The sequence below is a fragment of the Podarcis liolepis genome (assembly GCF_965112155.1).
Source record: "Podarcis liolepis genome assembly, chromosome: 11".
Classification (NCBI taxonomy): domain Eukaryota; kingdom Metazoa; phylum Chordata; class Lepidosauria; order Squamata; family Lacertidae; genus Podarcis; species Podarcis liolepis.
In genome coordinates this window covers 50,611,759-50,626,694 of record NC_139565.1, presented here as the reverse complement: position 1 = coordinate 50,626,694, position 14,936 = coordinate 50,611,759, and the positions used below count along the sequence as shown (strand labels likewise).

The 14,936-nt window shown below is 43.2% G+C and overlaps 1 protein-coding gene across 26 annotated transcripts in view; it reads left to right on the top strand.

Annotated features, from left to right (window-relative positions):
* Positions 1-14,936, top strand: part of NEDD4L (NEDD4 like E3 ubiquitin protein ligase) — a 324,861-nt gene that overhangs the window by 306,906 nt on the left and 3,019 nt on the right. For all 26 annotated transcript variants that reach the window (XM_083465746.1, XM_083465736.1, XM_083465731.1 and 23 more), the window contains 8 exons: positions 1,213-1,334; positions 3,299-3,369; positions 6,081-6,176; positions 11,351-11,424; positions 12,600-12,660; positions 13,506-13,565; positions 13,980-14,087; positions 14,295-14,391. In XM_083465746.1, coding sequence (XP_083321872.1) covers positions 1,213-1,334; positions 3,299-3,369; positions 6,081-6,176; positions 11,351-11,424; positions 12,600-12,660; positions 13,506-13,565; positions 13,980-14,087; positions 14,295-14,391 — 689 coding nt within the window. The remainder of the gene's footprint in view (positions 1-1,212; positions 1,335-3,298; positions 3,370-6,080; positions 6,177-11,350; positions 11,425-12,599; positions 12,661-13,505; positions 13,566-13,979; positions 14,088-14,294; positions 14,392-14,936) is intronic.

Below are 14,936 nucleotides of genomic sequence, written 5' to 3'. Positions count from 1 at the left end.
TAAACCATTCTAGGTCAGTTAATTCCATGTCCCGCCTTACAGTTAACTCTAAAAAGCTTGCTTAAAAGATGGAATAATTGATTACAGAAAACACTTGCCATGCAGGGCGTCAATACCTGTATCACTTCCCTTTATGGGTTCAATACACTGAGACAATGGATTAACAGGAGTGTCTGTATTTATCACACTGATTTCCTTTTGCTGGATGTGGGGACCAAATGAGGCCAGGGCTTCAGAAATGGTTAGAAAGGGAACGAGCAATGGTATAAACTATTTTCCTCCTTTAGCACCGCTGACCCTGTTTCTTCACGGAAACCTTCCCTTAGAAATAGCAGTGCTTTTACAAGGTCTTAAGAGATGCAGGAGGTCTTAAGGTTTTCTTGCACCAGGCAGAGAAGGCCCCCTTTATCTAGGTCAGAAGGAGTCTTTCTCCCCTTGCTCTTCCATCTCACAGCAGCGCTGCGGCAGGAGGAGACAAACTTCTCCTAGCTCAACGCTGTTATGGGGGGAGAGAAAAAGCAGTGTGGGTTTCTGCAGGCAGTGACTGTGTGTGGAGGGGTCATTTTGGCCTATCTCCTTTTGGCTACTCCTGCCTCGCATGTAGCCTTCAGAGGGGTGGTCAGCTTTCAGTGTGGCCCTTGGGCAGAAAAATAATATACACACCTTCTCTGGAGGTGAATAATGGAAATATTCCCAGTTCATGCTGGGATAGCCGGGTCAATCTGCTGCAGCAAACTCAAAGAGGATTAACCATTAACTTGTGCGCCATAAGTTTCCATGGACTTCTGCCTACTTCATCAAACGCATGAAGTGTGTATGCACAGAGAGAGGGGGGAAAGAGGCTGAAAAGACACTGAAATGTAAGAATGCATAGCCTACAGTAACATAAAGAAAACTCAACATGTATAAAATATCAGTACAGTTACTGCACATAGCAGCGGGATCTTGCTTGTTTATCTCATCTGCACCAGAAAAGTGACTGCACACACAATAAACCAGTTGGTCTTTAAGGTGTCACACAATGCTCCTGTCTGTTAGCTTGATATGGGAGCAAGTATTTGAATAGCTTGCATGTTCCCGGTGTGTGTATCAAATAAGCTACATCTCTCAAGGAATATTGTGCCGCTTGGCAAAAAGCGAAAGCCAGCCAGATGTGATGCCAATTCCTTATATCCTTTTCTTTTTCTTCTTCTTCTTCTTTTTTAAATTAAGGGACAACTATACTCTGCAGATCAATCCTAATTCAGGTCTTTGTAATGAAGACCATTTGTCTTACTTCACCTTTATTGGACGAGTTGCTGGGCTGGCAGTGTTTCATGGGAAGCTTTTAGATGGTGAGTAATATACAAGATTGTGACTGTAGAAGTAATTCATAACATGGATTAAATGCTATAATGCCCTCTCGCTGTTTTATGGCCATTCTGCTTAACACTGGCTTTTTCATGGAGCAAAATAAAATGAGCGATGTAAATAGTTCAGAGGTTCTGCTGAGTAGCAATATCTTCTCCTCCATATAAACACCTTGGGAAAAGCAAAGAATTTATTAAGGTAGTGCTGCAAAAGCAGCAGCTGTGTAAAACACCATACCAAAATGGTGTCACCTTTTAAAAATCTGTTGTTTATTTCTGCAGCACAGCTGATAACAAACCAAGCTAAATTTCTCCTGCTCCACAGCTGCTTTCACAGGAGTAGTGCAGGTCTCAGCAAGGGAAACTAAAAACCTGCAGTTGGGTGTAACCTTATGCACCTTTCCCCTTTGGAAACTGCCATCGGTCTTTTTTGCACCTCTTAATAAGCCAAAATATGGCTTACTGAGATGGAGCACAGAGAGGACTTTGCAGCTCCTCAATGATATTCTTAACCCATGGGTAGGCAAACTAAGGCCCGGGGGCCAGATCCAGCCCAATCACTTTCTAGATCCAGCCCGCGGATGGTCCAGGAATCAGCGTGTTTTTACATGAGTAGAATGTGTCCTTTTATTTAAAATGCATCTCTGGGTTATTTGTGGGGCATAGGAATTCATTCATTTATTTATTTTCCCAAAATAGTCCGGCCCCCCACAAGGTCTGAGGGACAGTGGACCGGCCCCCTGCTGAAAAAGTTTGCTGACCCCTGTTCTTAACCCCTGCACGTAGCATTTCATGTATCGAATGGCGCAATCACTCAAACATGCATGTTTACACCCAAAAACTTTAATCCAACATCTTAGATCAAGGAACGAAAGTGCTTACTCACTGCAGGCTAAAGCAAAGCGGCAGTTATGCAAAACATCACTAGGATATAAACCGACGTTTTAACTTTGCTTTCTGAAGAACTGTGTAAGTTACGTAGGTTTAGTGACTCTGTTCCACCAAGTCTCCATCTTCTCCTTCCCCTGTGCAGCTGCACTGGCGAGCTTTGGGCTTGCAGCCATGGGGCCCTGCCCCTCCTCCCACCTGCCTTCCCCAGAGATGCAAAAGGGCTTCCTTCCCACACGGCTATTGTTTGCCATTTGGGACCCCCTCCCAGGCAGCAGGCTGCTGCTTTTGCCACGTTACTACACAGGGACCCCCAAAGTGCAGTGCCCAGGGTCCATTATACCTGAAGGAGCGTCTCCACCCCCATCGTTCAGCCCAGACACTGAGGTCCAGCGCCGACAGCCTTCTGGCAGTTCCCTCGCTGCGAGAAGCCAAGTTACAGGGAACCAGGCAGAGGGCCTTCTCAGTAGTGGCACCCGCCCTGTGGAACGCCCTCCCACCAGATGTCAAAGATTAAAACAACGACCAGACTTTTAGAAGACACCTGAAGGCAGCCCTGTTTAGGAAAGCTTTTAATGTTTAATAGACTATTGTATTTTAATATTCTGTTGGAAGCCGCCCAGAGTGGCTGGGGAAACCCAGCCAGATGGGCGGGGTATAAATAATAAATTGTTGTTGTTGTTGTTGTTGCTCCGATTCACACACACACACACACCCAGGACTGCCCTGAGGAGAGCAACACTCTTGATCAGGATTCTACCTAAGGATTAGAGGGACCAAGCTCTTGGCTTCACTTCAAGTTATCGGCTCGTTCAGTGGGTTGTTAATCCCTGCAAAATGTCCAGTGTTGAATATACTGCCCCTTCAGCTGATGGGTGTGTTGTTTTTCCCCTCGACAGTCTGCTGTCGTATTTTTGTCTTGCTTCTCTTTTTCCCCAGTTCCGCCGGCAGCTTTGCTATGCCTGCCTTGTCTAGATATTTGAAAACGCCCCTTTCTTTTATATATTGCTCTAGAGAGAGGCTACCATTTTAAATTAAACTTTGTTACTTTGCCTGTTCAGGTTTCTTCATTAGGCCTTTCTACAAGATGATGCTGGGAAAGCCAATAACCCTGAAAGACATGGAGTCTGTGGTAAGTAGAACGCTTGGAAAGCTTATTAGTGTTTTCATTTATGTGCGTTTCTGCTTCTCTGGGGAAATTATTAAATGCCAATACTTCCTGGAAGCTTCACAGTTTGAGGCACAAGGGTAGTATTTTTGAGGTTCAGGACAAATGTGCTCCTTAGCTTTTGTTCTTTCTCTGTCTCCAGTGAGGTGTTCCCTTGCCTGACAAGGTAGCAATGTGAAGCCCTTAATGCAATTAAATTCAACAGGAAAAGATTTATGCAAAAAAATTTTGCTCGGTACATTCGAACGTGCAAGCGCTCCCTGTAAAAACCGCAGCCTTTCCAGAGAAACCACAAGCCGCTGCAAAGATTTGCTCCTGGCTTACTGCCCATGGCTTTTCTGGGCGAGACGGATCGTGATTCCTGGTTCACACCTAATGCCAAGCCAAACAATGACTTTGCTATTGGCATCGAAGCAGCAGCAGGACCAGGGTGGGAGGCAAAGCAGCCACACGCTTCAGCTCTGCTTTGGTTTTGCACTACATGCCATGGTGATACACATGGGCTGGAGAGGCCTGGGTTCAAATTCTCACCCAGTGGTACTGAGAAGTCTTATTTCTCTGCCTAACCTACCTCATAGGGACGCGGGTGGCGCTGTGGGTTAAACCACAGAGCCTAGGACTTGCCGATCAGAAGGTCGGCAGTTCGAATCCCCACAACGGGGTGAGCTCCCGTTGCTCAGTCCCTGCTCCTGCCAACCTAGCAGTTCGAAAGCACATCAGAGTGCAAGTAGATCAATAGGTACCGCTCTGGCGGGAAGGTAAACGGCGTTTCCGTGCACTGCTCTGGTTCACCAGAAGCGGCTTAGTCATGCTGGCCACATGACCCAGAAACTGTACACCGGCTCCCTCGGCCAATAAAGCAAGATGAGCGCCGCAACCCCAGAGTTGACCACGACTGGACCTAATGGTCAGGGGTCCCTTTACCTTTAACCTACCTCATAGGATTATTGAGAGGAAACCCAGCTTGGGGGGATGATTTAAATCCTACTTTTTAATCTTCTAAGCTGTCCAGAGTGCTGTTTTTGCGCTAGAAATTTGGAATATAAATGTGTCAATTAATAAATAAGCCATACCTTCTTGGGTGAAAGGATAGGAGCGTGGTTATAGCTCTAACCACGTGGTTAGAGCATGCTGCTGATAACACCAAGGTTGCAGGTTTGATCCCCTGTGAGACAGCTGCATTTACCTATATTGCAGGGGGTTGGACTAGATTAGCCTTGAGGGGGGTGTCCCTTCCAACTCTACAATTCTGTGATTCTGTGTGTGCTTATTAATTGACACTGGGCATAAAGTGAATGTGCATTTAGGGATTTATCTGAATGCGCACTTGAGTGAGGATGCAACCTCTGTGCACTCTGTGGTGCTTCACTTCCAATATGCATTCTAATGCCATTCCCCACCCACATTTTCGCACAACTAGTTACCTTATTTATATGGAACATAAATCCAGGTCAAAAGGAAATGATGGACCATCCAGATCTCTGTACATACAATGCTTAAGGACAACGTGTACATACCTATAGAAGGCTGGTGCAATGTACCAAGTTATTCATTTCGTACCCAAAATAATTCCTGCTGCTCTGTGGGACATCTTTGGGAGAAGAAAAGCCTAAGGAATAAACCCTACACAAATCCAGAGCCAAGTCCCTAAGATGGTTGGATGGTGTCCTGTTCACCTCTTTCTGCCAACTCCTGTAGCCAGACTGGTGCCAAACGTCTTGCTCTGCTTTCCTTAGTGAGGCCGAGAGGGGGGTCTTGTCGTCTGGGTAGCCCAGGACCTCCATGCACACTGCCCAGGCTTGCACCCCGGGGAGGTCATTTTATTGCTGCTAACACAGCAAAAACAACATGGGAGGCTGTAGTTCCAAATTACCAGCCGACAACCCCAAAGAATGCACGCACAGAGCAGAAAGGCCCCTGATTCAGATCTTAATGGATCAGGACAAAAGAACAAAAACAAAACAGTGAGTGGTGTGTGCCAGTATTTTTATTCTTGTCGTGTTACCTCATATAGGCTTGTACTGAATTGTGTTCCTTGCATTGAAAGGAGGCTCTTTGATCCAGCAAAGGCTTTCATCAGTGGAACAGCGCGAGAGGCGATTTTTGCCTATTTCCCCCTCCTTCTGGCACTTTCCTCTCCTGTTCCAAAGGGTCCTTTAACCCACTGGAGGTGGAAAAGGGGGAGACGGGCGACTGCATGAAGCAAAATCCAGCAAAAAGTGCCCCTCCCCCTGTTCTATGATGGAAACCCCTGCTGGATCAAAGAGCTTTCCATCAACACACAGGACACCACTGGATCCCTCCATACTATAAACCCTTTGCTGGCTGTAAATTAAAAACAACAATGTGAATAATGGCAAACCAAGGCAGAATAAACACACATTTTAAAAATGACAACAAGGTATCAGAATAACTAATAGGATCAAAAAGCTGTTTCTGCGCTAGCTAAGACATGCTGGAAGCTTCAGATTATCAATCCTGTCTGTCAGGAGTTGCAGTTGCCATAATAAAAGCCCAGCAGTGATTCACAGCACTCATATTTTCACTTGTTGTGAGACATCTCCAGAAACTGCAGTTATTTATTTTGTTATTTTTCTTACCCACTAATTGCTGTAAAGTCTTTTGCTGTCTTTTGGGGGGAAATGATTAATGGGAACCGCTACCATTACTTATAGGACAGTGAATATTACAACTCCTTGAAATGGATCCTGGAAAACGACCCCACAGAGCTGGATCTCATGTTTTGCATAGATGAAGAAAACTTTGGGCAGGTATGTGAGAGTTGTTCCAATTACTGCATTTGTTCTTTTGAGATGTTGGCCTGTGTTATGTATTCAGCATCACATAAGCCATTGAAGAGCATACCTCACCCCAGGGATGGCCACCCAGATGTGTGACAATGGCCTCGATGTGTAAACTCGAGGCTGATAATATCAGTAGCAAATTTCAAGAGAACATTTAAAAACTGCTAGCCAGAAGATACTTAACAATTCCTCAGTGACCACCATTGGAGTTGGTTAAGACTGTTGATGGGCTCCCAAATGAGACAATGTGCAGTCCTTATTGGGGAAAGATGTTAGGATTGCAACCGAGAGAAAATGCTTTAATCTTAGCATCTGAGAATGGCAAAGCATCTTCCAGATTTTCCAATGAAGGCCTTTTGTAGAAGACCAGAATGAATAATGGGTGTGTAGCAAGTCGAATGGTTTTATATTACTTTTGCCTTGCTTTGACACTGCATTTTCCAAATAATGAATGTCTTCTAGTTCCTTCAAGATAGCGTCAGATTTTTTTCAAAGGGTTCCAAGAACTAAGCACAGCAATCTCAAAAAAATGTTGCTTTTGGATGGAGTAGACTTCAGCAGAAATACAGCCAGTCCCAAGTATTGTTGGAGGCCCCTGTTGCCAGTGTGGGAACGATATATAGAAATGATGTGTCTGCATAGTGAGGATGACTAATGGCGTCCCATGAGCTTCTGGTTGGCCCCTGTGAGAACAGAAGCAGTAGTACTAGTTGAGCCATGGCCTGATCCAGCCGGGGATGTTCTTGTGTTCTTATGGCAGAAGCAACATGTTTTGCTGTCTTGCGTCAACAAAGGTTTAGAAGCCCTGATTCCTATACCCTTGTGTTCTGGCCCATACTGTGTGGTTGAGGTCTTGGTTTGTTCAGTTCACCAGGTTCTTGATAATGGAAATCTATTATTTTATATTTGACTTTCAATCGTTTAAATGTTAAAAGAGCAATTCTGAATATTTAAATCTGAGTTTTCCCCTATCATGATTCAGACAACCATAACATAACACAACACATTTGAAGTCTGTCTTTGCTTGCTTCGGCTTCAACAGTTTCTCATTTTACTTTCTTACCACCGGGGAGCTGAAAGCTTCGCACAAAGGGATTCTTGTTGAGAGAAGTGATGTGCAATTTAGGAGACGATAGTCACAACAACTTGTAAAGGTTTTGCAAAATTCGAACTGTGTTGTCGGGTGCGATAGTTGCGGTGGTGTACACAGTACAATGACTATACAATGAGTTGTATAGTCTACAACTCATTCACTCCAGAAGAATTCAGCTGGCTTTAATGCAGAACTAATTTGAAGTAAATAGGTTGTGAATTGCAATAGCATGCATGTCTTGGGCTGGTGCATTATAGGAGACCTAGTGAAATGTACCCTCAAATGTGGCCTTAAAGATGGTTTGCTGCTACCTTGCCACAGCTTCTTCCCAATTACCATATTTTTCCGTGTGTAGGTTTTTCCCCTTTAAAAATGTCAAAATTTAGGGGGCGTCTTATACATGGGGGCATCTTATAGACGGAAAAATATGATACTCTCTAGCTTTACCCTCCTTTCTTTCTTTTCCATTGCCCTGGGAAGATGGACAGAGACACAAGATAATTAGAATCCGTCCTTGGCTCTCCTATGCCTTGTGTCGTTGTCCTTTTCCCTTTCTGCTTAAAGAAATGCGCTTTCACACGTCTCATTTGTTCTGTCTTTGCTGCTCTCTCTCCTCCAGATAACAGTTCTGGGGCTTTGATTCTTGCATGTGGTTTCTCCAGGCTAATTATTGCTAAGCATTTGCCCCATTAGGCTTTGCTTTCTTTCAGTCTGCTGCTTCCTCTTTAATTATCTGTAAATTTTTGCACATCGTTTTTCTTTCATGTTTTTTAAGTGGCTCTTGCGTTGGGGGAAGCGGGTAATAATACTGAATGAGTTAGGAGCAGTGTGTGGCATTGGTGCTCAGGTTTATTCTAAGCTTTTTGCCATGTGGTGTTCCTCCTCTTCGCAGACAATGTTCTGGTAGCAAGTGTTCATACAGGCAGTACCCAAATATATTTGGGGAGTTATTATTTCTTTTAGAAACCAATCCATGTGTTCTTTTTCATTCTAATACATTTGACATTCTGTTCTATCCATTTTGACCATGCATTTGGGTGTGCGAGAGAGCACCTCTTTTTTTGTTTGGGGGGTGGGGTGTTGCTAATTTTTTTAAATCAGATTTCCAGCAAGTGTTTAAACTCCAAACATTGCTGCCTTGCAATCTCCATTCATTTCAAAAGGTTATAGTACTGCAGGCTTGACACCAGTGTGGTGTCGCAACCAGAGTGTTGGATTGAGATTTAGGAGACACGGGTTTGAATCCCCACTCTTCCATGCAGCTTGCATGGGAAATGTGAGCTGTCAATGTCACAACTAAATAATAAATAAAAGCAAATGTCCAAAGCTGGGTGAGCCCTCGATTGTAGCTTTGCACAGGTGAGACGGGCAATAAATAAATTGAGAGTGGGTTACCTCCCCTCTCCTCCATTTGTTTATTTATTTCTCCCCCCCCCTCAAAAAAAACTACAATTGTGTAAGCAAAATAAACATAAGATGTGAGTTACCTGTACTAGGATTCTGGCATCCAAACACCACTATAGATTAGCCAGTTTTGGAAAAGTTATGGAGTGCCACCAATGGGTACCAGAAGTGACCATCGTTTCCTACATATGTAGGACATATGTATCACAACATTAATATGAGCGTGACATAAAAATTCCCAACTGTTAATGTGATGAAAACACAATTTACCCAAGTTTCATGAGAGGGAGGGGTATTCCTTCTCCTGGCCATTACCAATATCAGATTATGATTCATCATAGAGCACGCTTCATGACTATATCCCAAGTTTTTAGGAGGACATGAGTGCTTTGCTTCCACTATAGTTGAAAAGAGGCTCATCTGTTTCTCCCTTCACTTTTATCACACTTGATCTAGTCTAAATGCTGGTCTGAATTTGTATCAGGCAATCCAGGAATTGCAAATCATTGTGGGATTTTCTGGATTCAGGATTCTGCAGCTCAGAATAACTAGGTTATCTGCTTTAGATCACTTCTTTGTGTTTCATATAATGTAAATATTGCAAGAACTTCTCTAGTTTAATGTTTTCTTTTCTCCAATTCTACTTTGGAATTCTTATGCAATGTATATCCAAAAGGAAAATCAACACTAGCCTTGCAGGAAAGATATATGAGCAACAACTAATTTGATTAATGGGTTTTCCCGTGGATTTTTTCCCCCAAAAAAATTAGATGTTGCTGGTAAAGAGTGCCAAGCACATTCCTCCATAAAAATTACTCCAAATCATTAAGTATGAAGTATATATTTCATCTTGGAAAGCTCCTTAAGGCTCATTTCATGTATTGCATGTATTTATTTCTCTGATGATTGCAAGGTGGTTCACAACATAAAAATACAAAATGAGAACACAAAATATGTAATAAAAACGAAAACAAGAACAAACCACACCCACAGACACATTTAAAAGAACACAGAATGTTAATCGGCTAAAGGCCTGGTTAAAGAGAAATGTTTTTGCTTGGCACGTAAAAATATGTAATGAAAGGGGCATTACATAGGGGACATTTTTCAGACTGAGGACCACCCTTCTGAGGGTGATCTGGAGGCCAAGGTCAGGAGGAACAGATGCAGCTCTTAACCTTTGTCCAATAGGCTATATCTCAGCTGTGCAAAAGTCAAAAGGCTTCTTTATCCACAAGCAAGCAACACATATCACCATCTTATATGCAGGAAACCAAGAGGAATTTTCACAGTTGGAAGGGCACATTCCAACTAGGTAGAATCTAGGGCTGGGCAATATCTAGTTTTCAGTATCGCAATATATCACCAGCTAAACATTGCTATATACGGATATATCACAATGTCGGGAATGAGGATGGAGCCGCATAGAGGCATTGGCTGGCCTCACAGTTTTCCCCACATTGTGATTTTTGCATAGCGCACACACACACATCATGGTTTGCAATATATTGCCAGGTCAAAAATTATGAAACCAACATCACGATATGGACTTCAAACCGGTTTTGGATGATATATTGATATATCACCCAGCCCTAGTAGAAGCACTCGAGGAGAGCTAGTAATGGATATAGCATGGGGAGAGTCTCAAGCCCCAGACTGAAAGGGGGGCTGTATTTGTCCACTAGGCCTGAGGTTTCCTATCCCTATGTTAGTGGCAAACTCAGGTTTGCCATCGGATGCATATTCCAACATGTGAGCTGCAGTCCATCTCAGCTGCCTGGCAAACATTCACCTGTCTTATTCATATGTTTGCAAACACATTTTCCCATATGCATGTCTTCAAGCAGAGGTAGATAACATGGTGCCCTCCAAGGGGTTGATGGATTCCCATCAGTCCCAGCTGATCACCATTGGTCATGTTGGACCGAGATGTAGTCCAACAATATCTAGAGGGCACGCCGTTGACTATCTGTGTGATGTATCTAAAATGTAATGCGCGAAATGGATCTCCCACTGCCTGCATTACATTACGTAAACTTCTTGAACGGAGAATCTGTCTTTTCCTCCTTAACGTTCATTACTCTGCAAGGCTGCCAGTTGTATATTGGTGGGAATAAATAGATATGGACCTGCCTTGTGTTTAGGAGCGTTTGACAGCAGGAGGCTTCGCAATCACTAAATGGGGATTTATTTATTTATGGGATGCTCGAGCCGTTCTGCTTGGGTACCGTTGATGCTTTATATCCTGGGACCATTAGAGAGCAGCTGTGCTGAGACTTCTGAAGAGATGCCAAACAGCACATGAAGAGGCATCCCTAACGCTGCCTTCCAAGTCCCTGCAGAACACTATCAAATTCTTTATAACTGAGCAGATGACATGCCAATCTGCCTTCCCCTTGAATTTGCTAATGAAATCGTGGTGCTGAATTCTGATTTACCCATTACTTCACATCCATTTGTCCTCCTCGAGGTCATCCGTAAGCATAAAACATTTTGACCAGCAAAACACAACCCTCCATAGGCATTAAAAATTCAGAGAGCTTGTTCATTAAAATGTAATAAATTTGTGCCTGAAAGCCGTAGCAATACTTTTCTACAGACGTCTCCTTATAGCTAATGCATTTTTGTTTTGTTTTGTTTACAGACATATCAAGTCGACTTGAAGCCGAATGGATCAGAAATCACGGTCACAAATGAAAACAAAAGGGAATACATTGAGTATGTATGTGTGTGTGTGTCTATGTACTCAGTGTGGTGTTTAACAGCCGTAGAAGTTTAGCTATTCAAACTGGACTTCAAAGATAATAATAATAATTTATTATTTATACCCCGCCCATCTGGCTGAGTTTCCCCAGCCACTCTGGGTGGCTCCCAATCGAGTGTTAAAAACAACACAGCATTAAATATTAAAAACATCCCTAAACAGGGGTGCCTTCAGATGTCTTAAGATAAGATAGCTGCTTCTTTCCTTGACATTTGATGGGAGGGCGTTCCATAGGGCGGGCGCCACTACCAAGGAGGCCCTGTGCCCGGTTCCCTACCTCACTTCTCGCAATGAGGGAGCCGCCAGAAGGCCCTCGGAGCTGGATCTCAGTGTCCGGGCTGAATGATGGGGGTGGAGATGACTTGTCTAGAAGCCATTCCCAGATTAAAACCCAGTTTTTCTTTTAAAATAAATCAACCAATGGGAGATGTACGGAGGAGCAGAAGAAAAGTTGTTACAGGAAAATCAGCTTTTTTGTGGAGTAGCGGCCAGCTAGCCGCACTCCAGACTTCCAAAAATGGAAAAGAATGACCCGGAACTCGGCATAACATCTTATTTGGTCCTTCCTCTGAAATACAGGCATGTTAAATGAAGGGAGGCACCAAATTCCCACCGGGGTTTTTTATGATGGAGAGATTAATCTTCTTTCAGCCAAATAATGGTAAAACAGACTACAATCTCCATAGGAACCTCAAGATTAACTTCATGCCATCTCTGCATGGCATACCTCTTAATATGGCAAGGGCATATCTGAAGCACTTTGAAGCATGTGCACGCAAAGCTATTTAAATGTCAGGCTGCAAAGTGAAACAGAGTTTCCTTTGAATTACTCTTTTATGCTCTTCAGTAATTTTCCTCCTCCACCATCTCATTGGTTTCCCAAAGGAAATCTGAGAAATTAATGAAGAGACACACATATTCATGAGCTCAGCAAACGATATCGGAGCTGCAGCTGAAATGGGGAGGATTGTGTTTGCCTCATTTGTTCTGTTTACATTTTTTCTTAGTTTGATGAAAGATTACTGGAGCCATAAATGGGAAGGCAGAAAAGCATTAGGGTAGTTAAGATATTTAAACGATCTCTCTTATTCCTCCTAATGAGAGTGCCATTTCTCTTTGTGTACTGCAGCTTAGTCATCCAGTGGAGGTTTGTCAACCGGGTTCAGAAGCAAATGAACGCGTTTCTGGAGGTAAGTTCCTTCGGCAAACCCCCTTCTGTTTAGCTGTGTGGTCTGCATTTATTGGAGCAGGGCAGCCAGACTTTGGTGGCCTTCAGATAAACAGCAAAGTATGCCAGACATACAGCACAGAAAGCAATCATGGCCCGATGAAGACATGCTGAGGCCCTAAGCGATGTCAGGGTTAAGAGACCACATAACACTACTCCCCAAAAGGTGTGTTATTCTAACGGAATGGACCACGAAAATACAAATAATATATTTATATATATATTTGCACATATACTGGTACAAAGGCGAGGATACAACAGAAAACAAACTACAAGTGTATCTTGCAAGAAGCCTACTTGCAAATTAAATACCTTTATAAGAAAATGCCTGATGATTTTTAGCATATATGAAAACTATATTCTAGTCATTTCTACAGATGTATAAACACAACATGGCAAAGAGTTGTGTAGCCATTCAATATATTTTTGTCACATCAGAACGATAATGTCTCTTTTCCCTGTTTACTTGTTTTGTTTTACTTTACCAAAAGTAGAATTTGCACTGTCCACTTTTATCTCTGCCTCCCCCACCTCAGACATGTAACCCCCAGAAAAGGAGGGTTGCCCAGAAATTAATCTGCCTCTCAGGCAGAAAAAAGGTACCTCCCCCCCGTTTTTATACTAAGAAATAAGCTGCTTAGGTCTTAGAGGAAACACAAAGTTTCTAACTTAAAAGCTGTTTGCTGTAGCTTACGTCTTGAATGAATGGTCTTCTCATGTACTTGCAACTGAAAAACCTTAGACTCTGCCTTGTTCAATGGAGGAACCTTGTCATTCATTCATTCGGTATGTATTTGTGCTTTTCAGGGTTTCACAGAGCTCCTGCCTACTGACCTGATTAAGATTTTTGATGAAAATGAGCTGGAGGTTAGTTGCCTTTCATTCTTACAACAGCATCAGAAAGCTAGTTATTTAATTTTTATTCGGTGCAAATAATAAATAAATGTGGACGGGAACCCTGCAAGGATCCATCAGCAAGCCCTTGTCTTTATTATTAAGAATTTGTGGGGGAAAATCTTGATAATGCATAGGTGTGTTTTCAGAGGCTTCAGTCCAGCTACACATCAGTGTAAGTTAAATTTTCAGGCTTTGTAAGAATCAATACAATAGTGTTTGATGAGTATGACTCCATATGTATCTTGCTGGTAGAAATTCTGCAAGAACTATGGCAGAAGGGTGATCTTCTGCATGTATCTTGATAAGCCTGTTAAACCTAAGGCAAATACTTGTAGTGTAGCAGCTGATACCCATCTCTCAAAAACTTCATTCGTTCCTCCGCAGTTGCTAATGTGTGGCCTTGGCGATGTTGATGTCAATGACTGGAGACAGCACACCATCTACAAGAACGGATATTGTCCAAACCATCCTGTCATTCAGTGGTACTGGAAGGTAACACTGTAATTCTCAGTATAAACTGTTGCCTTCCTTCTTAACTTTAATTCTGTCCTCTGACCAAACTGTTGACCTCTGGTCACTTCTTAAAATGTGCATGACAGTTCATGGAAAGACCTCTCTGCCTGTTTCTCAGATTGCACTGGCAACACTGGGTTTTTTGGCTGTGCCACCGTAAGTTTCCACAACTGTCTTGTTTTATAGGCTGTTCTGCTGATGGACGCTGAGAAACGTATCCGGCTATTGCAATTTGTAACTGGGACGTCAAGAGTGCCTATGAATGGATTTGCTGAACTTTACGGTGAGTTAAACCAAATGCATCCTGATAACTTTTGACAATATGTTCTGCAAAGAGAGCAAACGCAAACCCCGAACAGCCAAGTTTATGCTTCCACTGACCTTCCAAGCTTGTCGGCACCTCTTTTTTGCCAGAGTCTAGGTCGGGGTCAGCAAACTTTTTCAGCAGGGGGCCGGTCCACTGTCCCGAAGACCTTGTGGGGGGGAATAACCCAGAGATGCATTTTAAATAAAAGGACATATTCTACTTGTGTAAAAACACGCTGATTCCTGGACTGTCCATGGGCCGGATTAGAAGGCGATTGGGCCGCATCTGGCCCCCAGCCTTAGTTTGCCTACCCCATGGTCTAGGTTGTTGCTCATCACTGGGGTCACGATGGGATGAGCATTTTGCCACTTTGTGTGACACACACACGTATTGCAGTCAGGGGAAAACCTGTAACCCTGGCCAGCAAGAGTGCACACCTTCCTAGAGTCACTGGTGTGCAGACCATAACAGGCTGCAACATTTGCAAGCAGCATCTTGCAAAGAGACTCTTCCACATTCAT